Here is a 24,840-nt window from a genome sequence, read left to right on the forward strand (position 1 = left end):
GGTTTGCCGATCTTCATTGATGAACCAGAGGACATGCATGTCTACTCCGATCTACACTTTAATCTGAGCTGTGATGCTCATGGACCTCCTGATCCTGTGCGGGTAATATGGCTGCAGAATGGTGCGCCTCTCAACTCTTTGGCTGATGAGCTTGCACTGACACCTTCATTGTTTCAAGTGAGAGGTAAGAGGCCCGAAGAACAAGTCTGATCATAATTGTAATGACGTCTGTCTAGTTGTGTATAGCAGTATCACAGTCCTGCACTGGGTTAGTCATTGAGCAATGCATAAAGCTTGGAGTTGAATGATACTCATGATTGGCTAACATAACTTATTAAATATGCAAGCTTTCAAGTCCCATTAGATCCTATCATCAGGCCTCATTCAATTCTGGAAATGGTTCTGAAGCTCATATATTTATACACTGAGTTTGCTTCCCTTTCCCTTTGTAGCTCTGGGCATGAATATGTGGTTTTCAGGACCATTTTCAGAATTGCATGCAGCTCAAAGAATGGACCTGTTATGAGTGTCACAGACAGAAGGCCACAGATGACAAGGGGGCACTGGAACATCTGGAAAACGTCAGTAAGAGCTGTGAACATGTTAAATAGACTCCCTCAAGAGCTGGTTCTGGTCAGCTCAGTAGATTGTTTTTAAAAAGGCCTGGATTCTTTCCTAAATGCACAAAATATAACTGTGGGTACTAACATTTTTTTCCTGGGAATATCCATATGCCTCTTGGTGGATCAGGAAGGATTTTTTTTTCATCAAATTGGATCATGCTTTAGCCCTGGTTCACATTGGTGCTACTTTGAAAATGTGCTACTTCACTTGAAGTAGCGCGATTTCAAAGTAGCAAGGTCAGTCCAATTTCATGTGCTCTTTGATAGACATCTGTGTGGCTTCATGCACAGATGTCTATTGAAGTCGCAGCTGAAATTGGCAAAAGTAGTACAGAAACTACTTTTACAAATCAGTGCAGCGCCGCTAAATCGGTGTCGCACTGATTGGAACAGTGCCATTGCCACCAATAGGCTGTGACTTGTCATGCAATTTGATCTCTCAAATCGCATGACAAATCGCTCCAATGTGAACCTAGGCTCTTTGTTTCTTTTTGCCTTCCTCTGTATCAACTGTGGGCATTGGATTTTGTATACAGATGTTTTAGATTTGTGTGTTTTTTGTTTTATTCTCTGTGGGTTGAACTGGATGGACTTGTGTTGTTTTTTCAGCCTGACTAACTATGTATGTAACCAGGATGTAGTTATAGCAGCTGGGGGAGACAGTGGCAAAAGCTTTCAAGGAGACCCAGGGAGCTCAGCATGCCTGCTTCTATAGCAAAGGTGAAAGCCTTTAGAAGGGTGGAACTGCAGGGTCTAAGGAGCCACCTGGTCTTCACCAAAGCTCCTGATGGCGGAGATGGGTTTGGCTGCTGACAACTCCCAGGTTGCAGCCCTCTGACTCGTCCAAGCAAGCAGGTTACTGGAGACTGAGAATTATTATTAGCCAGGGACCATTCTCTTGTAAGCACAGGGATTCTAAGAACACAAGCAGGAGTGCACAGAGTCACCAAGACAGGGTACAGGCTGGAGTGCATGTGGTTGCACTGGAGGCAGGTTGGTTTGCACTGAATCACAAGATAGCTCTAGAGGCAGGTTATCATGCATGGGAACACACAAGGTCACAGAGACCAGGCTGGTAAGCTGTGAATCATAAGAGGTCATTGGAAGCAGGTTGCAAGCAGGATTGCACAGGGTCACACTGGAGTAGATTTTCGGCAGGGGTGAATGGGATCACTGATGCAGGGGGCAAACTGGAGTGCACAGGTCCACATTGGAGCTTGAAGGACACAGAGAACACTGGGGACCACTGGAGGTACACAAGTGCTGGGTTAAGGCTGAACAAACATTGGAAACACTGGAAGTCATGGAGATAACATTAGGAGGAACTGAGAAGTCATTTGGGGACACAAGGAGTCTGGCTGCTAGTGTGTGAATAAGTTGCTCAAAAGCTAGCCCTTCAGGACAGTGCTCCTTCTGTGATTGGCTGTGGTGCTGGTGGAAGCAGGTAGCCACCGGCTATACATAGAGAGGGCTTTAGCTGGCTCTAGAGCATGGAACAGGAGTGTCAAAGGATGCAGTGGATCCTTGCATCTTTAATAAATTAGGTTACCCAATAAACAGTATCGCTCAAACTCCAAATTTTCTGGTGGAGTATAGCAAATAATATGAGTATTTTAAGCTTTAGGGTTGTGACAAATATTTTCCATTTTAGGAAAACAGTGAAATAATGGATTCATTTTTGGTAATGGTGTTGGACACTCTTTGTGTATTCACATACCATGAAAGTTGATAGTGTGTTAAGGTCTGATAGTTTGCCATCATTCCATTATGCTTTGTAGGAACATGTCATGGCATTTAAATAGACAATAGCAAACTAATTAGTGATCTCATGTACACTGGCTTACAACAGATTTGCTTTAAGCAACGTATTGTCAAAAGGAACTGTGAGCGTTGAACAATTATGTTATTGTTACGTATGCGTAAAGGAAATGTTGTTTTAACATGTCTTAATTATTACAATATATATTTGAGGTTATAAAGTCATTTCCCCTGCTATTTCCGAAGTTTCTTACTGTAAGTAAACAAAACAAACACAGTGCTTTGGTTGCTGATAAAGAAATAATTATTTTTACACAACGCACACATTCTATGGAACTTCTTGTTATTTCATTATATTCCAGTATGAGTCATTACGTAAGATTAAAGTAGAGCTCCAGCTTTCTTTTTAGTTTAGAGTAGAGTGGAAAAAGATTAGAACAACTGCCATGTTTTTTACAGCTTGCATGGAGTAATAGGATGTTTGTAAGGCCGTAAGGCATGTAGACAACTTTCATGAGCAGGCTTCTAACTATTGAACGCAGAATTAAAACCCAGGATTAACCACCTATGTTGATTCCTCTTGCAGTATAAATCTAAGCCTTGATGAAGGGGGTTTGTGCATAGCCCCGAAATGCATTGGTTGTCAGATCTTGATAGACCCTTTCATTGCAAAAAAAATCATATCTGGACCATTCCTTACAAGTGGCACTCTCATCCTTTTATTCCATATAATATGGCTCTCCAAGGAACCCCTTTGGGGATCCACTGGGCAATAGTCAACGTACCATAGCAAGCATTTGGTTTGTCCATAACTTGAAGTTTAGCACACCACCACCCAAATCCCTTTTTTTTACTCCTTCCCATGTTCTGTGAAACAGGAAGAGAGGGAAGATTCCCCCAATGTGGATGAAAGCTGTATTAAAAACTGGCAGAGATTCTAACTCTTCTACACTAAAAAGCGCTTTATTTGGTGTGTTTGACCCCCTGAGACCCTTTTCCTATGGGTGTCTCAGCAGGGGATCCTAGATTGATCCTGGACTGATTTCCTGCTATGTCAATACAGAAATGGATGTCACATGTGTGATGGAGGAAAAAGAGACCTATGAAATCCCAAATGGTGGCTGGATGTAAACAGATGTTGGTCTGCTTATATTCGGTTAGACCACTAAAAGCAAACCTGGACACAAACTTATGAGCTAACCAGAAGAAACCCAGATGTGGGCGGATATAGGTGGATGCACATCCACTTACCTCAGGCCACCCATACCGATATATTGCAGTCTATTTTTGATCTGTGTAATTACAGGTCGAAAACAGACTACCAAAATGCCCATGTGAAAGGGACCTTTCTTCCTGATCTTGTAAAGGGGCAAGAAGTGAATGGAAGTTTCCTCAAGCGGACAGAGTTTTTGACCCTTGTCAATGCCATTCACAACTTAAGGGCCTGTGCCGATAGTTATTGGTTTGTGTTGATTGGGAAATGTGGCTCCTTAAAAGGTTCTTACCTGGTATGGGTTCTAGGACTTCAGAGATCCAATGCTTCCTCTTGGACTATTTTTAAGTCCGTCACTGCCTTGAGACCTGGATGTTGGCTTATTGCCCCTTTTGATTCATCTATATATGCATTTTTTTTCTTTATGCATAACATGGTTGGAAGAATGAAATCACTTCCACTTAACTTTGTAAGTGCCAAATCTAGGGCAGCCAAAAACAAGATCAGACAAGGAGATTTCAACACTAGAATTCCCCTGAGCTCTATGAAGGTGGTGCATTACTCTACTCACTTTTTTCAACCAAAGTTAAAAAACGTTCTATTTCATCACAATGATGTGAATATGAAACATTATCTCCTATGTACACAGACAGAGGCCCGTGGAAAGGGTCCATAAGAGTTGAGCACTGCAAAAGGCAGAATCATTTTGGCAGACCCTTTGAGCGCCTTAGTGATGTAACATCCTGCTTAGCATTGATCAGCTGGGATTATCAAACTGACTGATTCCATCGCTTTCCTGGGGGATTTACTAAATCGTGACCTGCTGGAGGTACTTCTAAAGGGCTGAGATCCAGAGAGATGCTAACAATTAGGATGGTCAGGGAGGACAGGAGAGCGAGCCTTTCTTCTCCGCTCTTGTTACTTCATCCTTGTCGTGACTGCCTTCCAGGGGCTTTTCAATCTTATCCTATTCTTAGAGCTCTTATTTCTTTGTCTGTTTTTTGGGGGAAATTCACAATTTCCACTGACATCTGTCTTCAGGGAATAAGGAAAGCACAAAATCTGCAGAGCTGGCAAGGGGGAGGGAGTGAAAACCCAAAATATAAACCAAAAGCACATTGACTGTCCGGAGGATGAGACACGTCAATGTACTCTAAATCAATTTATTTACTAGCACTTTACCTTGTTTGTTATGGTGATGAGCAGTTTGTACCATTAACAAGAACGCCTGAGTCATTCCAGAGTTTATTAATACATGAAATGTTTACTGAGACAAACCACTGTGTAACCAGCGACCGGCCAGCAAATAATTACAAGCTGACTTAAATAAGACATCCAGAACTTACAAATGTGTATATTATTGTCCTAAAAAAGCTTAGAAGAACAATAGAGTAGTAATTAATTGCAGCCATTTAGGAATCAGCTTTTCTTATTTTATTAATTTGCTAAAAATTGCATTTCTGATTAGTCTGTATGATGGTAATAGCCAATAGCAACACAAATGCCTTCTGTGCAGCACAAAGGTTTATCGTAATTGTAAACCCTTATATATACCCAGTGAAGTGACACACAAAGATTAAACAAAACCTCCTAAATAAGTTGTACCTGTTCATCTGCCGTCTCCTCTTTCCTACATCTGTTCAAAGTCCAGAATTTATAAAGCTTATCTGAAAAAAAAAAGGGAGACACACACCCCCTTCACACAGCACACACAGAGCTGGGGCTGTCAATCAGCTTAAGCTCTCTCCCCTAGTGCTGAGACAAGGTCATCTTGAGCCCAGGGTGAACTTGCCAATTTGCGCCCCCCCAAAGATGTATGAGCATTGAATGTCAGCAAAAATCCCCTCCCTCAAACCCCCCCCCCAAAAAAAACAAGCATTAATCTGCATGCTCATCCCCTAAGCATACATTCTCTCTTCTACAAATCTGCTCCTGCTGAAATCCCCCCCCCCAACACAAATCCCTCCCCCCCCACTGCCCCCAGCTCAAGTCCACTCTCTCTGTATATCCCCCCCAGCACAACCCCCCCAACAAAAGAAACTATTCCTCCTCCTAGCACAAATCCTCTCCCCCACTCCAAATCCCCCCTCTATTTCCAACACAAACTCCCCTTCCCCATCCTAGCACATATCCCCCCACAAGTTTCCCTCCTAGCAAAAATACTCCTACTAGCACAAATCCCCCCCCCCCAAAAAAAAATATTTTTCCTCTACCATATTACTTTTATAGCATAAACCCCTCAAACCCCTTCTCCTGGCACAAATCCTCTTTCCCCCAACACAAATCTCCCTAAATCACCACCAAATTTGCCCTCCTAGAAGATATCTAACTTTCTGCAGATTGCCAAATTCCACTTCTCATGGCAAATCCCCTCCCCCAATCTCCTTGTGGTGCACCTCCCCACCTCACATGATACCACAATGCCCAGGGCTGCTGCTCCTTCTGTCCCCCCCCCCCCCCTTTGTCCCGGCCCTGCCCACCCTGCCACCTTTTTTTCTCTTGATGTCAGAAAAATTTGTCAGAAGTGATATATGCTGATAGTAGAGGAACAAAACAGCATACAGAAATTACACTTAGTGCTCTTATTGAAACAAGTACATGATATAGAGGGATGTTCTTTATTCGTATTTAATGTCTGAGGTTTACAACCACTTTTAAGCTGGGTTCACAGACATGCGATGCAGGAACCAGCACGATTCCTGTGCAGGTTCCAGCATTGCATCTAATTCGCAGGCAGTTCACACTGCTCTCTGCAAACCAGTCCATAGAAAGTTAATTACACCCCCAAATCCTAACGCAGAAGAACACAGTGAGAACTCTGAAAAAAAGGGTCCTGCACCATTTTGGCTGTATGGCTGAATTTGCATCGCACAGACATTGCATATGTGTGAACCCAGCCTAACGCTGAACTCCAGGAATTCTTTCAATTGTTTACTTACATTGGTCCAGCTTGTCACAATATACAGTGCCTTGAAAAAGTATTCATACCCCTTGAAATTTTCCGCATTTTGTCATGTTACAACCAAAAACATAAATGTATTTTTTTGGGAGTTTATGTGATCCAGCACAAAGTGGCACATAAATGTGAAGTGGAAGGAAAATGATAAATGGTTTTCAAATTATTTTACAACTAAATTTCTGAAAAGTGTGGCGTGCATTTGTATTCAGCCCCTGTACTCTGATACCCCTAACTAAACTCTAGTTGAACCAATTGCCTTCAGAAGTCACCCAAATAGTAAATAGAGTCCACCTGTGCGAAATTTAATCTCAGTATAAATACAGCTGATCTGTGAAGCCCTCCGAGGTTTGTTATAGAACCTAAGTGAACAAACAGCATCATGAAGATCAAGGGACATACTAGGGAGGGATAAAGTTGTGGAGAAGTTTAAAGCAGGGTTAGATTAGAAAAAAAAAATCCCAAACTTTGAACATCTCATGGAACACTGTTCAATCCATAATCCGAAAATGGAAAAAGTTTGACACAACTGCAAACCTACCAAGACATGGCCATCCACCTAAACTGACAGGCCGGGCAAGGAGAGCATTAATCAGAGAAGCAGCTAAGAGGCCCATGGTAACTCTGGAGGAGCTGCAGAGATCCACAGCTCAAGTGGGAGAATCTGTCCACAGGACAACAAGGAGTCGCGCACTCCACAAATCTGGCCTTTATGGAAGAGTGGCAAGAAGAAAGTCATTGTTGAAAGAAAGCCATAAGAAGTCCCATTTGCAGTTTGCGAGAAGCCATGTGGGTGACACAGCAGACATGTGGAAGAAGGTGCTCTGGTCAGATGTGACCAAAATTGAACTTTTTGTTCTAAAAGCAAAATGCTATGTATGGTGGAAAACTAACACTGCGCATCACCCTGAACAAACCATTAATACCATGAAACATGGTGGTGGCAGCATCATATTATGGGGATGCTTTTCTTCAGCAGGGAAAGGGAAGATGCATGGAGCCAAATACAGGGCAATCTCAGAAGAAAACCTGTTAGAGTCTGCAAAAGACTTGAGGCTGGGATGGAGGTTCACCTTCCAGCAGGACAACGACCCTAAACATACAGCCAGAGCTACAATGGAATGGTTTAGATCAAAGCATATTCATGGGTTAGAATGGCCCAGTCAAAGTCCAGACCTAAATCCAATTGAGAATCTGTGGCAAGACTTAAAAATTGCTGTTCACCGGCGCTCTGAATCCAATCTGACAGAGCTTGAGCTATTTTGCTCAGAAGAATGGGCAAAAATGTCACTTTCTAGATGTGCAATGCTGGTAGAGACTTGCAGCTGTAATTGCAGTGAAACGTGGTTCTACAAAATATTGACTCAGGTGAGCTGAATGCACGCCACACTTTTCACATATTTATTTGTAAATAATTTAGAAAATTGTTTATGATTTTCCTTCCACTTCACAATTATGTGCCACTTTGTGTTGGTCTATCACGTAAAATTCCTATAAAAAATACATTTACGTTTTTAGGTGTAACATACTTTTTCAAGGCACTGTAAGTATGCATATCTCATACTTGATGGACTGCTGGAAAGCTGACAATTACTGTGTTAGACATAGCTATTACAGTAATAGCTGTGACCTTTCAGATCATAAGCAGCTGCCCCACTGCAGAGTGACCACAGGGGGAACTCGCTTGGCACCACCTTCATTTACAGAATCCCTTTTATTTTTCAAAGAATACAAGGCCTTGTGTGATTGGGCAAAGTGGAGATCCTGATATCACTACCCCGTCCCTCAACCTTGTCCAATGAGAGGATTAAAAATAATGAAAAAATACAAGGCATTCTTGTAACAGTGGTCAGTGTGCAGTGGGGTGGCTGCTCACATAGAACCCAAAAGATAGTGGTTATAACATCATAGTAGCGCTGAATACTATAGTGATTTCCTTCTTCCTAATGATCCATTAGGTATGAGTAAACCATACTTTCACAGTACCAAGCTGGACCAATGTAATTATGTAATACAAATAAGTTCAGTTTTAAAAATACAAGAACCTATAAGATAGAGAGTCGTGTGATGGGTGGAATGGTAAAGAGTGGCAAATAGCTCTGTCTATCAGTACTGATCATTTTGGCCCTCTGTAAAGACCAGGTATCAATAATGATGCCTCTTTAAAGTGAATCTGTCAACAAATGAAAGTTACCAAGGTGTGTCAACCAGTCATATACAGAGGTAAGTAGAGATACCTACGGTATACTTATCTAATATATTGCCACAAGAGCCCTTGAACCCAATGCACTTAATTTGCAAATGGCAGCTTCCACCTCCAAAGCCTTGACCATGACACTTTCCCTTCTTTATCTTGCATCTAGTGAATGCTCTGAGCTCCTATAACCAACAAAGGCAGTGGTAGTCCCCTAGGATGTTTAGGAAGATCGTTTAATAAATGTGCAGGAACCTATACAAAGTATGTAGACACCCCTTTCAAATTATCAAGTTCAGGTGTACAAAACCAGGTTCACAAAGACATGGCTTGATGAGTTTTTAGTATGGAGAAACTCAGGTGTCCTGCACATATCTCTGATCTCAATGCTACTGAACACCTTTGCGATGAATTGTAATGCTGAATGCAGGCCAGGTCTTCTTATCCAACATCAATACCTGGCCTCACAAGTGTTCTTTTGGCTGAATGGGCACAAATGTCGACAGACACCCTGAAAAATCTAGTTGAAAGCCTTCACAGAAAAATGGAGGGTGGTATACCTGCAAAGGTGGGCCAACTCCATACTAGTGCTGATGATTTTAAAATGGGATGTCCAAAAAACTCATGTAGGTGTGATGGTCAGGTGTCCTCAAACGTTTACTTACCAGATGACAAAAGCTGGAGATCTATGCCAAATTTGTTATCTGACCGGCAAAAATTGTTGAGCCCTTTTAATGGTAGACAGGCCAACAATATTATGTAATAGAGGGATGCTGGGAGTTCTCTTCCCTGTGTGACGTAACTGATCTGACCACAAGGCAGCTGTGTTGTTGTCTCCATTGCTCTGCCTAGGGAAGGGAGGGGGTAAACCAAGGTCTGATCAAATCCAGATGCTCCAGTTTCTCTGCAACACATCTGGCAGAATGTAGAGAATCTGGTACCCAGCTGATGGGAAGGGGGGGGGGGGTTGTGTCTCAGTTAACGGGATTGTATGTTAGGAGTCCTATGTCCAGTAAAGGTGATAGAGGAGGTGTGAGTGATGCCTGCTGTGTGCCTTCCCTCTGCCTCTTCCCATTCTGTATCCCTTCTCTCCATCACTCTACGCTCCCTGCATCCATCTTCAGTCATTGTCTGATCTGCATTCCTCTCTCTGTGGTATTTTCCCTTTCTCAATCTCACGCTCTCTGGGCACAGTTATTATTAAAAGCATTTCCTCCCAGCTAAAAATACACAGAGACAATTGCTGTTTATTATGAAAAGAGTAAAAACGCTCTCATTAATCCGAAATATTCCACATGGCAATAATAATGTAACAATACAAAATACAGACAATGTGCACATACCACAGCAACACTATAGCGACAGACTTATTTATAGAGGAACTCCTGGCAAATATGAAAAATCATATTTAATGCAGTTATGCATGTAAAAGTAATTAAGTGTATTTTTTAAAGCAGAAGTCTAAATTCTTTTTTTATTACAGTGTTTTGCCCCCCATGGTACAAAGTCCCATCTTTTTATGTATTGTGGAAAGCTAGCTATGTGGTCAGGCCCCCCTCCCCTTCCTCCATGGCCATCCGACAACGCAGCTACCAAAAAAATGGCTGCATTGATAGCGGGCGCTTATTTTTAGCTCCAAGGACTTGCTCAAGACAATGGCCAAGGTGAATGCAGAAGAACGGTGGGTGTGTCAATCTCCAGTCCCTCTTCATTCCTCTTGCCTTGCATGTCTTGGGCATGTGCTTGGAGCCAGAGATAAGTGCTAGCTATCAATGCAACCTTCTCCTTGATAGCTGAGTTGTTGGAGCTCCATGAAGATAAGGGGCAGTTCTGTCTGACCACATAGCTAGCCTTCCACAGCACATAGAAATATGGTATAAAGTACTACCAAGTACCTCCCCTTCCCCTTTCCTCCATGAACGTCAGACAATGCAGCTCTCAAGGAGATTGCTACATTGATAGCGGGTGCCTATTTTCAGCTCCAAGACAAACGCCAGCAAGAGGGATGCAAAATGAGCGGCACAGTGGCGCAGTGGGTAGCACTCTCGCCTAGCAGTAAGAAGGGTCGCTGGTTCGAATCCCGACCATGACACTACCTGCCTGGAGTTTGCATGTTCTCCCTGTGTCTGCGTGGGTTTCCTCTGGGTACTCCGGTTTCCTCCCACACTCCAAAGACATGCTGGTAGGTTAATTGGATCCTGTCTAAATCGGCCCTAGTATAGGTATGAATGTGAGTTAGGGACCTTAGATTGTAAGCTCCTTGAGGGTATAGGGACTGATGTGAATGTATAATATATATATGTAAAGCGCTGCGTAAATTGACAGCGCTATATAAGTACCTGAAATAAATTAAATAAATAAATAAATGAGGGTGGGCGTGTCAGCCTCCAATTCCTCTAGTCCTACTTGTTTTTGGGCAAGTGCTTAAAGCTGGAGATAAGTGCTAGCTATCAATAGAGCCATCTCCTTCCTAGCTGCATTGTTGGATGGCCATGGGGGTAGGGGGCGGTCCTGTCTGACCATGTAGCTAGCCTTCCACAGCACATAGAAAGATGGTACAAAGTCCTAGAAAGTACCTCCCCTTCCCCTTCACTCCATGGATGTCAGACAATGCAGCTAGCAAGGAGATTGCTGCATTGATAGAGGGTGCTTATTTTAAGCTGCAAGACAAGGTCCAGCAAGAGGAAGAAGGGTGAGCTTGTCAACCTCCAGTGCCTCTTCATTCCTCTTGCTCTACCTGTTTTGGTCAAGTGCTTGGAGCCAGGGCTAAATGCTTGCTATCAATGCAGCCATCTCCTTGATAGCTGCATTGTTGGATGGCTATGATGGCAGGGGACAGCCCTGTCTGACCATGTAGCTTGCCTACCACAGCACATAGAAAGATGGAACAACGTACTACATGTACTTTGCCTCCTAGGATATAGAACACTGTAATTACCCTCTGTAAAAAACCTCTGCTGAGAGAAGCTACCAGAAGCTGTCAGTTTTGACTTGAAAACGCTAGGTGTCAGTCTGGCTGTCTCTAGAGTTAAAGTATATGTATAGCCAAAACTTTATTTTACTTTTAGATAGAGTGGGGACAGAATAAAAGCCCTGCCATGTTATTATTTGCTGTCTGTGTACTATAGGGGGGAAATTTTTCTTCACTTTGGAGTTCCCCTCACTTTCTTTCTCAAAATATGGGAAATCCATTCTCAGACAGTTGTCACCAGAAGAGGGGTCCCCATTGGAAGATTTACCCTACTTTTGTTCTAGTGACAATGATTTAATGTTTTTGATTTTGTCTCACTTTATGGCATCGGTGACCACCAGGAAAAATAGAAGGGGGAATCTACCCAATGGGGACACAGACAAAAAGTCTAACCCTTCCCTACACCGTCCAAAAGTGAAGATACACTTTAATGACCAATCACGAAGCTTAGAAACTCAGAGCAAAGTCAAAACACATGATCTGCCTGTTCGAGGTGATTGTCTCAATAAGCAAAAAAGCCCCTGGACCAGTATTAAAGCCATCCACAATAATTCTCAGAAGAGTGGTCAGCCTACATAATCTCTCAGTACTGGTTTTCTTTAAATGCTGCTTAAAGTGGTTGTAAACCTCTTAAATGAAAAATGAATAAAGCATATGCATCCTTGCATCAACCCAAAGCGCCTAGAGTGATTTTTGTCTCCTCTCTCATTCCACTGCTATCTGCATTAGTCACCACTGATAGGTGCTTTAAACCACACTGAAAATATCCAGATATGAGCCTGTAGGAATACCTATGCACCCTCATTTTCTAACCTACTATTTTCTAGGAGGAAATATAGACAAAAGGATATATAGTTCAGGGAGCTGTTTAGGCACAAGTAACATTTTGCTAACATAGCAAATGTTTACTTTTTGACATGTGTAGCTTGGCTAACTATGCAATTCTGAATAGGTTTATTACTTCATCGGTTAATGACCTAATTTCTATATATAGTGTTGACCTGAGGTGAAAAAGTTGTAAGACATGTCCTCTAGTTTAGTCATCCAGAACTGAAGGGCCAACACTGCTTTTTACAGCTTATATGTAGTGGAGTTTCTGAAATAGGGACTACGTATTGCTATTGACAAGCAATCAGATTATTCCCTTTTCAAGGGGGGTCCATGAACACCGACTTAAAAAAGAAGCAGCTCAATGTTATCCTATGTGTCCATGGCATATGAGCGTTTTTTTCTAACACGGAAACTGGCGTTTTTTTAAGCCCAGTGTGCATGGACCTTAAATATAATCTGTTTTATTTTGGATTTTTATCTAATAATGTAATATAATCACAGAAAAAGTTTTGATATAGGCCTCAAAGATTGACACAAGTTTTGAATACATGGGGGGGGGGGGGGGGCGGGTGTCATCATCCTTGCAATTGAAATCAAAGAGAAATTGTTAAGGAGCGCCCCTTGTGTGCTCCTAACACAGGACTAAATGGACTGTGAATCTGTGGCAGACCCCCCTGTTGAAGAAACACTCGGTCTGGTGACATCCAGTGGGCATCCTTCCTGTCACCATTGGCTGCACTATATAGATCGCCTGTAAGGCATCTTCTTGTATCTTACCATTATGAAAAATTCCTCCGCCATATGCCTGTGCCTTGATTGGATGTCCAGCGAGTTAGACTGTACTCTGTTTCCTCCCAGGGTTAACCCTGTTCTTATCAAGGCTATCTCAGTATATGGCTATGTGTGTCTGCTTTACTGCCCCTCGTGCCCACTGTAGGGGAGCGCCTTTAGGCATCCCTTGTCCTTGCTGCCCTCATTTGTCTGCTCCTTTGGATAAATTGTGAAATCCTCCTGAAGAAACGTTTTTTAACACAAAACATGTAAAGGATTCAACATACTGCCAAAGAGTAACTACATCTCATTAACAAACAACATCTTGGATCACTAAGAATGTTTTGTCAAAAAACATTTTTGTTGTTATATCTTCTCTTTATGGATATGTGTCTTTAGTTTTAACTATGGATCACAGAAAAGAAAGAACAAGTGCAAAGTAGTTAGCACTCTTGCCTGGTAGGATTGATGTCCTGGCTTTAGCTCCCACCATCTATACTCTCTGCATGACGCTTACTCCGATAAAATGTAATTTCAAAGTAACTGGAACCTGACTAGAACCATACTATTGCTAAGGTAATGACAGTTCCCTCATAGTGTCTGCAACATGTGTTAGTCTTCCATTAAACCTTGTATGCCTGTACAGCTCCTTGGATCGTAGACACAGGTCTGAGGATCCTTGACCTTGACTTCTGCCCAACAGTGATGAGCTTGGGTTCAGGTTTTGGTTCAGTCCAAATCCAAGTTTGGCCAAACCCAGAAGATAGCTGTCATTGCTGGGCCAGTGGGGTGCAGCAGAGGATTCCCCACCCTGAAGTTGAAAAACACAAAGTTGCGACGATGCTTGCAACCTCGTTGACCTAATATGAGCACATGGCTGTAGTCAGATCAAACCTGAGGGTGGGATCACACTGTCTCTTGAGGTTGGTAGGAGTCCAATTAGTAGTAAATATCTCCTATATTGGGCTCCGGGCAGCCATCTTGAGGTGGATAGTGATCCGGTGATTGCTGAAGTCCCACATGAAGTCCCACGAGATCTGGGCGGCCATATTGATGTAGAACCCTATACACATAGGGGGCCAACATCATTTGAGGCACATGCAGTGAGGCATTAAGCAGGGAAAGAGCTCTGCTTGGTAGGGAAAGTGTAGGTGCAGACTAGGGAGAGGTTTTCGAAAGAGTATGGATGTGAAGGTTACCATTCCAGGGTGTCCATGCTGCGCTGTTCCTGGACAGATTGGTTTGGGCCATATTATACCGCAGCAGTCTGGTGGAATCTAGCAACAGTTAACACTAACGCCACCCTTCAGTGAAGCACTCTTCTGACACAATGAAATTGTAAATGAAACTTGTATCATTCAGAAGTACAGTCTACCTCCTTACCAATAATCTGCAGGCAAGGAAACAGTGTTACTCACAGCTTTTGTGGTGCCAAGACTATAATTGACTGTTGTGCCTTGTGGCCAGCTATTGAATTTGTCCATCTCTAATCATAAAAAACAGTGCCAAGCCACCCTGTCTCCTGGTTCTTCTATTCGTCTTGTACACCACCCAGCCTTGCCTACATGGTTATATTATGTCAATGATGTCACAGGCAGCCCCTGCGGCAGCTGCGGGATGGAGAACCTTCCACTTGCCGCCCATTGGTCCAGCAAGGATCTCTAACTCTCTTGTTCAGAGTGAACCCAAGCTCATCCCTACTGCTCAACTCAAGATTGAGTGGCACACTTTCTGGTACCACATCCTTTCCCTCCCATCAAATTCTGGGAATCTGCTGCTCACTCATTTTCTGCCATTTACCAGCTTAATGATGGGATGGGGAATAATACTGACTTGGGCAGAAGTTGAAGGTTCAAGGGTCTAAAGTGTTCCAGAAAGGATTGAGGATTTATTTCAAGACTCAAACCGAGAACTAGAAGGCACCAAAAGGTACTTGCACCATGGCACTGTTGCTGCCATAGAAATTTTTAAAGCCAGATCAGGTTGTGTTTAATTGTCTTCTATCCAAACTGAGGCAGGGATGGATGTAATTGTTTTTTATTGTCTGTAAAGCCCTGTAAAAAAGTGCCACTGCCATATAAAAGAATAAAATAAATTAGAAGAAAAAGGTGATTTATTTTTAATAAAGACTTGGCACTGATATTCATTATTTGTTACACTTTAAGCCTAAGCAATCATAGATTTAAGTTATGTTAAAGCATATTTACACAAGACAAACAGTCATGCTTGTGATTCCTTTATGCCTCAACGGTTAATAGCAGAATGAGAATTGAGCAATAAACTATTAATAAAAAACAAAGTATTTGTTGATCCCTATCTTGGTATACAGGGAACATAACTAGGTGACTACTGGGCCACACCAAGTGGCCATAACAAGCACCCTTGATGGTCAGAGGAAATAAGTGAAGATTTTCCAACTTGTTTAGAGCTAATGCTAAAAAAAAGCAGACTCCATATTCTGTGCATGCTCTGCATTCTCTCCCGAAGATGCTAGGAGCTGTGCTGTGCATGGCTGCCTCCAGTTAGGAGGATTCAGTTATTTTATTAGTTTGAGAATCACCATAGCAACAATTACATTTCGAAATTGTGAGGAGCCAGAAGAACAAAACAGTTACGTAAAGGTGGAAAGAAATTGAACTAAAAGGAGAAAATGAAATAATGTCACAGCTAAAACTTCTCAGAAAAGAAGACCTTGTGCAGCTGAAAATACATAGGCTGCAGATGTTGACTTCCTACCAAAAATGCTAGTTTCTTGACTTTTTCTGCCTTCAAGACTTGAATAGAGTATAAAAGATGATTTTGTCCCTATGACTGCTTGACCAACACTCCCCCTTTACCTTAGTAACAAACAAGACATCAAAACTGGAGTTTAAGGGTCAAAGCAGCCTTTTATTAAACCAAATGGTATAAATCACATATACAAAACATACAAACAACAGTCAGTACAGTCTGAAAATTCAGAGCCCCAAGGTCCTTATAGGTACCACTACTTTAAGTATCTGCTTAGGACCTTGTACCCCACCAGCTGCCGTGACAGGTCACCAAGGGAACTAGCCCAAAAATACCCAAGAACTTAACCACAAAAGGGGAAGGGAGGGTGGGAAGTTGTCCCGACTTAGTCTCTTTCCTGAGTGAAGACCTCACCAGGATCCTCTTACTGGTTGACCCCTGAAGCCCCTCTCATTCCCTCCCCTCCACCAATCTGGTAAGTGTCCCCTTACTGTTAATTTTAAAACCTACCTAAAAACTCCTACCGATCCAAACCCCCTTTTAACTCTGTCATGTCGGCCCTCTGTATAGGTTTCTTTTTGCCCTACTCCGGGCCTTAATTTCTAAGTCTCTGAGCTAGACCAAGCATGCAACCAAAGAAGAACTCCTGCTCTGTATACTTTCTAGGTCAGTCACTCAGATAGTACTGAAGCCATTAGATAAGTATGACAGCTTGGCAACCAGCAGCTTCATAAGGGGGTCAGATATTGAAGCCATTGGAGAAAAATCACAGCCAGGCAACTAGAAGTTTCATAAGGAAGTCAGCTATTAGAAGCCATTGGATATGACCCACAACTGGGCAAACTAGCATATTTATAAGGAGGTCAGTTTTTGAAGCCATTGCATTAGAATGACAGTAAGGCAACTGATAGTTTCATAAGGCGGTCAGCTGTTGAAGCCATAAGATAAGAATCACAGCCAGGCAACTAGTGTTTAATAAGGAGGCCAGCTATTGAAGCCATTGGATAATAATCACAGCAAGACAACTAGCTTTTTATAGTGAAGCCAGTTATTGAATCCTACATCTTCTCAGCACAGGATTCCTTTAAGGTTTTCTTATGTGTTCTGTTCAGATTTTGCATGCCTGGTCCTCCCCATTCCTCACTGTGGAGGCTGATATAGCTAGTGACGTACTAGTAGTGTGTCTTTGAATGTTTCAGCTATTAGATCATTTTAAATGGAACAGTTAGACTTGCCCTCCTAGTGAAAGATTTGGAAACGATATTCCTTCCCCGAGGAGACCTTATATTTTCATCAAAAGCCAAAACTAATACTCATTCAGAGAGCAGGGCAAGGAGAGGTGCCAAGTGTGCCATCCTCCCACATAAAGAAACATACAGAAGTGAGGTAACTGGCTCTGAGGCCCCAGCGCTCCTAGTAGATGATATGGATGTGATTTGTAAAATCAGTGCTGTCGCCATTGTATCAGTTTTCTGCACACGATCATGTCTCTCGGGTTTGGTAAAAAAATATGTCAAGAAAAGTGTAATTTTATATATGCTTTTTATGTGCAAATAAATGCCTGTTGATTCTGCCAGAAATCTTATAAACTGTAATGCGAACAGAAGAAACAACATGCCAAATAGTCAATTCAAAGTCCACATAATCTTTATTCTTGACAATAGTGTCACAACCAATAAAAAAAAACAGTAGCCAACACCTTTCAGGAGCCAACAAAAAATCCCCCTTCAGGGATAATGTATGGATTATGTACCGTAATTTGTGCTTTAGCCCCAATAAAGGGGAATATTTTGGTCCCCAAAATGCATTGGTTATTTTTTTTTTCTATTGGTTGTGACACCATTCTCAAGAATAAAGGTTATTTGGACTTTTGAACAGATTTTTTGGTGCTTTGTTTCTTTTGTTCATAAGTGTGTTTCTGGCAAGTGAAAAATGAAAACAGATGCAGCAACCACATCCAAGGACTGATAAACTGCAATATACTACATTTTTATTCCTGGGTTTAAATGAGATTGATGAGATGAGTATGGGTGTATATTCCGGAAATGCTTCCATATCTGTGCAGTGAGTTTTTAGAACGAAAGGCCTGTAAGATGGGCATTTGTGGAGGTTGAAAGAACAAGGGGAGTTGAGTCCAAAATGGGGACTTTCCTTTCGTGAGACTAATAGTTGGAAGTTTGTGATAGTGAATACCTTGCAGTATTTTAAAATAGCCATTCTCTTCTCTCTAGGTCTGAATAAAACATCCCAATTTTCCTGTGAAGCTCATAATGGAAAAGGTGTCACCACATCCAGGACTGCAACAATTAAAGGTATACTATATAGGCTAATGGAAGGTTATACAATGTACCATACTGTATAAAAATTACAATGGTAGATCATTCACATAATGGGAGACAAAACAGACCTAGCGGTTGAGATCTGTTATTTTATAGAATGTCCAATAAGGATCAAATCCTGCATATACAGTTGGAGTGGAGGGGAAATCAGATTCTGTATAGTACAGTGTGTGCGCATGGGGGGGGGGGCTGTGGGTAGTCATGGCTATATCTTGTTTTGGTGTTGTGTGTATGGGGCAGATTTTGTAATGTACAGTTTTTATGGGCAATTCCTATATTTTATGCTGTGTTTATGGGGAAGTTTTGTGTTCTTCAGTATGCATGTTGGGCTGTCAGAACCAGTACAATGGTTAGCTGGGGGCATTAAACCACATACTGTACATAGGCATGTGAGGGGGGGAGCAAAGTTGGGTCAGATCCTGTATAATGTGTGTAAGTGTGTGTGTGTGTGTGTGGGGGGGGGGGGTTTAGGCAAGGGTGTTAGAATCTGTATGTTACAGACTTGGTGGGGATTGGGTAAAGTTGGGTCATTTCCTGTATTGTATAGTGTGGGTGGGCAGGTGGTGGCATGAGATCCTACTTGTACGGTGTGGGTGAAAAAGGGTGAAGTTGGGATATATTCCTCCAGTGTGTGGGGGTAGGTGGTGGCTATAGATCCTATATTGTATAGTGTAGATATGTAGATATGTAGGTTGTGGCATTAGATCATATATTGTATAGTGTGGGTAGGTAGGGATGAAGTTGAGTGATGTCTCTTATTGTACAGAGTGGTGGGTAAGTGTTGAAGATAGGTCCTACCTAAACAGAGTGGGTGGGGGTGTAGTTGGGTTATATCCCTTATTGCATTGTGTGTGGGTAGGTGGTGGCATTAAATCCTATATTGTATAGTGTGTAGGTTGTGGCATTAGATCATATATTGTATAATGTGGGTAGGTAGGGATGAAGTTGAGTCATGTTCCTTATTGTACAGAGTTTGTAGGTAAGTGTTGGAGATAGATCCTACTTTTACAGTGTGGGTGGATGGGGGTGAAGTTGGGTTATATCCCTTTTTGTACAGTGTGGATGGGTAGGTGGTGGCACTAGGTCCTATATTGTATAGCATAGGTAAGCAGTTTGTTACATTAGATCATATGTTGTACAGTGTGGGTAGGTAGGAATTAAGTTGGGTCATGTCCCTTATTGTACAAGGTGGGTGGGTAAGTGGTGGAAATAGATCCTATTTGTACAGTGTGGGTAGGTGGGGGTGAAGTTGGGTTATATCCTGTATTGTACAGTGTGGGTCGGTGGGGGTGATGTTGGGTCATGTCCCATATTGTATGGTGTGTGTGGGTGGGTCGTTATGTTTAATCCTATATTGTACAGTGTTTGTAGGTGGGGGTGAAGATGAATTGTGACCTGTATTGTATAATGTGGGTGGGGAGTTGTTGGCATTAGATCCTATATTGTACATCTTGGATGGGTAGGGGTAAAGTTGGGTTATATCCCTTATTGTACAGTGTGGATGGGTAGGCGGTGATGTTAGATCCTATATTGTACAGTGTGGATGGGGTTGATGTTGGATTATGTCCCATATTGTTTAGTGTGGGCAGGTAGGTGGTCGTGTTTGATCCCATATTGTACAGTGTGGGTGGGGTTGAAGTTGAATCATGTCATGTATTGTATAGTATGGACGGGAAGTTTGTGGTATTAGATTTTATAATGTACATCTTGGATAGATAGGGGTGAATTTGGGTTATACTCCTTATTGTACAGCGTGAGTGGGTAGGAGGTGTTGTTTTATCCAGTATTGTACAGTTTCGATAGGTAGGGGTAAAGTTGAGTTACAGTATATCCCTTATTGCACAGTGTGGGTGGCTAGATGGCGGTGTTAGATTGTGTAATGTACAGAGGGTGGGAGTGAAATTGGGTCCAATCTTGTATTGTATAGAATCAGATCCTGGATTTTGCAGGGTGTGGTTTCTCCCCTCTCTGTCATAAGCTAAAAGGTACGTCCAGAGTTGGGCATTTAATAATAGGTTTACTCTCACTGTGCCTGTATCTTAATACAGGCCTGATTGTACAGATGAGATCCTGAACCTTACATTATGGAGGGAGATGAGTCAGGGGTCCAGTTATCGTGCAGCAGACTGAAGGGTTACAGAGTAACCCTTCAGTATGAAGGGTTACACAGTAAGCTGCTGGTATAAAGAACGTTTCATGAACCCACGACCTGCGGCTTCACGCTAATCATTCCCACCTGTCAGTAGGGCTGGTGACACATCCTTGTGGAAGATTCTTGCTGGAAGAATGTGGCTGATTCATTTGTTTAGATCCAGCATGGTCTGACACAGTGCCCACTAACTCCGTTGGCATCCACGGGAGGAAAGGAAGGGGGAACCAGGCTTCAGTTAACTTCTACATATCTGCAGTGATTCATTGTATCACAATTTCCTCTCAATAAGGATTTGTCTCAAACCATAATACGCTCCTTCCCCACCTGCTGTCTCCAAGCTTTGAAATATATTTGTATAACGGAACCAGCAGAAGAACGGGATTGACTTTACTGGCTGCAATGTCAAATATTTTAACACCAGTCAGAGAAGAAGAATCTATCAAAAAATGTAACCTTGGCAAATCATATTAAATAATTCATAATTAGAACAATATGAGGGTGTGTCTCACTATCTGAATATATTAGATGTTAGTGCAAAACTAAATTTTTAATAAAACTTTCCATTTTGCAGCTTTAGGAATATTGGTCTAACAATGTGGCACAAAGTGCAGCACATTATTGCAACCAATTAAAATTCTTCATGGAAACATGTTACAAGTAAAACATGAAGGCTGTCATCGAGATCTTCTGCAAATGCTGGTTGAATGGCAGTCATGCTGATCCTCTGGTGTGAAATGTTTTAGTCACTAATCTAGAACAGTGTTTCTCAATCACCTGTTGGGCCTCCCTCCTTCTTAGCCTCCAGCCAGTTGCGGATTACCTAACATCCCACAGTCCCTTCCAGCTCCCATAGTGCCCCCTAACCTTCCATAGTGATTTGCAGTGACCCTTTACTTTCCACAGTACCCCTGACCTCCTTAGAGCCCTCTGAGCCACACTGCTCCCCATCCACCCACAATGCCACCCAGCAATCTGCAGTTCCCCTTACCGCCAACCAACCACCACCCTCAGGGCTCTATAGTCCCCCACAATTACCCCCAGATCCCTTCAGAAACCTCATCTCCTAAATCACTTTAGAATACCCATTTCCTCACAATGACTCCCCAACCACCCACAATGCCACCCAGCACTCTGAAGTACTCTCTAGTTTGCTGCAGAGCCACACGCCCCCCTAACCCATGGTTACCCCATTTCCAACCCCCTAGGGACCTGCAGTGCCCCCACATCTATCCACACCTCCCTGCAGAAACCTCACCCCCTATGAGGCCACAAAGTCTGCTGCAGATTTCCTTAACTAACTCCAGAGCCCCATTTCCATTTTACCACACTGCTCCCTTGCTTAAGAGCCTGCAGCCACCCCCCCCCTAATACTTTACCTAATCTCCAAGAGTGTCCTCCAGTCCCCTCAGGGCCCTACAGTCCCCTACCATTACCCCCAGCTCCCTACAGAATCTTAATCCCCTACAGGGTCACAAAGTCTGCTGCGCAGTCCCCTAACTTCCTCCAGAACCCTTACCCCCCCCCACAGTGACACCCAGCCTAATTCTCAAGCCTTCTAGCATATCAATTCATATTTTTTATTCCCATACTTTTATAGTGGGTGTATAAACTTTTTTTGGAAGAATTTACAGAGCCCTGGTCTCAATAAGGTGGAGAACTACTGACATAGAACATGTATGCAGATAAGCACTTTCGATCTTCCTGACTTTCTTGATCTACATACTTGTTCCAGGTTAGTGCAGCCAGTGGATCAGGTAAGTCACCCGTAAACTGGTATTTTCAGAAGGACATCAGCAATGGTAGCATCCCCTGCCCCATGCTTCTCTCATGATTATTTTCACTGATTTAATTGTGTAGTGCTACTCCCATAAGAGCCGCTGGGATTTTGCCCAGGTTCCTTCCCAGTGGATTGCCCTGCTGGAAAAAAAATTGGCATTATTGCCTATAGCAGCCAACCAGAATTATTTTAAAAAGATTCCATAAAATGAAACATGGCACCTGATTGGCAGCTATGGGCAAAAATTCCACTTTTTGCTCAGTTCCCTTTCTCTATCAGCCACATTGTCCTTAGCATTGTTTTATCTAAATGGTGAGATTATATTGCGCCAGTGAAGTTTTTCTATTAATGATATTTCAGTGTTACTAAGCAATTAACCATGTATCTGCCAATTGCAGTTCTACCAAGGAAACCGATGGACCTAAAACTGGTGACACGGGGTACAACAGAGCTGGAGATATCATGGCTTCCTGGAGAGAGTGGAGCCCACCAGGTGTATGTGTGTACTGTCCAGGTAGGGGACACATCATTATAGATGCTATATTGCTCTAATATTCATTAACATACAATAAAATCATTTTCAGTGGTATGGATATTTACAAAGTTACATTGATCCAGCTCGGACCAATGTAACTATATACAGTGAAAAGAACCCGCCCCCCCCCCCCCCCCCCCCCCCGTTAAAATAATCAAATTTTGTTGCTTTGCAGCCTGAAATGAAGACAGACACTGTTTTTGTTTTATCCAGCTGTATTTACGAATGCAACTTAAAACATCCAAGTGAAAGATATAACACCAACATGTCAGGAAAAATAAATAAAAAAATTAAAAACAGAATCACTGAGTTGGAAAAAGGAGCACCCCCTTTGTTAGTATTTTGTTGGACCACATTTTGCTTTAATTACAGCCTTTAGTCTGGTGGTATATGTCTCTACTAACTTTGCACATCCAGACTTTGCAATATTTGCCCACTCTTCTTTGCAGAACTGTTCAGCTAAATTTGATGGTAACTGTTTGTGGATTGCAGTCTTCAAATCATTCCACAGATTTTCAATGGAGTTTAAGTCTAGGCTCTGACTAGGCAATGCAAGGACATTCACCTTTTTCTCCTTCAACCACTGTGTGGTAATGTTTGCTGTGTGCTTTGGGTCATTATCATTTTGGAAGGTAAACGTTCTTCCTTCTAATATATTGCAGCTTGCGAGTCCTTAGATGTTGCGGCTGCATTTGCTTTCTTTTTCAGGCTTTTTTCCCCTTTATTGTCACCTGGTGATCCTGCCAGTAACACACTTTGGGGTTTATTTACCAAAGTTGGAGAGTGCAAAATCAGGCTCACTTCTGCATAGAAACCAATCAGCTTCCCTGTTTTATTGCCAAAGCTTACTTGAACAAGCTGAGGTTAGAAGCTGATTGGCTACCATGCACAGATGCACCAGAGATCTGAGTGCACCAGCTTTAGTAAATGTACCCCTTTGTTTCCTAGTGTGATAATGCTCACTCACTGTACTGCCTCTATAGAGGCACAGCTTTGTCACCCTAGGAAAGGACTACAGAACACCTCCCACTCTTATCATCTTCATTACATAGAGAGAGGAATTCTGTAACCCAACAAGATAGCTGGGAACAGTGCTAACTTAAAAGAGTGCACAGCAAGTTATCAGCTCGCTAGATTTATGACAGGATCAACAGGTATTTTTTGCACCATTCGAAAAGATATAACAATTATGTCAGTTGGTGTATTTAAAACACCAAAAGGGAGCAAGCAAGGACATTTCATGTATAGGGTTTACATACACTTCAAAGGAAATCTATGGTCACCGCATGCACTTTCATTTTATAAAATGAGCATTACAATAACAATACAAACGATCATTATATTTGACGATCTAAAATAAGCTTACTTGAAAATTTTTCTTTCATGCTGTGAGTTCTGCATGTCTGTTATCATCTCTTTCTCCTGAACTCCCTTTCTCTCAATTAAGGACCACATGCAGTGGCAGCTGGTGCTAAATATTTAAATATATCCCGAGGGGAAGACGGACGAGAAGGCGACGATCGCCGCAAGCCCCCCCCGGCGTTAGATGGATTGACCTTAGGAGGCAGAGGGAAGAAAGAGCCAGGCTGTTGCTTCTGCTCCCAGCTGAACAGGAAGTATGTCTTGAGACACGATTGGCTAGGGAGTCCTAAGACTCCCTGGCCAATCGCATCTCATCCGCATCCTGATGGGAGAATCAGGAAGACAATAGCGAATTATAATTTGCTATTGTCACACAACTGGGTGGGCTCAGGGCGCAGTGCTCTGCTCCCTGAGTCTACCCTTTTTTAAAGCCTCTGGCTCTAATCACGTGCTTCTATAAAAAAAAAAAAAAGAAAAGAAACCCATTGGAATCCATGCATCCAGCGCCCTGCATGTAGATTAGGGGCCAGGCGCATGGATTAGGGGGGTGGTGCCCCTGCGCTCCATTTTTGGACCGGCCCCCACTGACCACATGTCCCATGGTATCTTGCTGTCTGCAAGCAGTTCT

The 24,840-nt window shown here is 42.5% G+C and overlaps 1 protein-coding gene across 2 annotated transcripts in view; it reads left to right on the plus strand.

Annotated features, from left to right (window-relative positions):
- Positions 1 to 24,840, plus strand: part of AXL (AXL receptor tyrosine kinase) — a 135,607-nt gene that overhangs the window by 49,503 nt on the left and 61,264 nt on the right. For both annotated transcript variants that reach the window (XM_073598656.1, XM_073598655.1), the window contains exons 4-6: positions 2 to 184; positions 18,279 to 18,359; positions 22,714 to 22,829. In XM_073598656.1, the coding sequence (XP_073454757.1) occupies positions 2 to 184; positions 18,279 to 18,359; positions 22,714 to 22,829 (380 nt within the window). The remainder of the gene's footprint in view (position 1; positions 185 to 18,278; positions 18,360 to 22,713; positions 22,830 to 24,840) is intronic.

The sequence above is a fragment of the Aquarana catesbeiana genome, linkage group LG09, assembly GCF_042186555.1.
Source record: "Aquarana catesbeiana isolate 2022-GZ linkage group LG09, ASM4218655v1, whole genome shotgun sequence".
Lineage (NCBI taxonomy): Eukaryota > Metazoa > Chordata > Amphibia > Anura > Ranidae > Aquarana > Aquarana catesbeiana.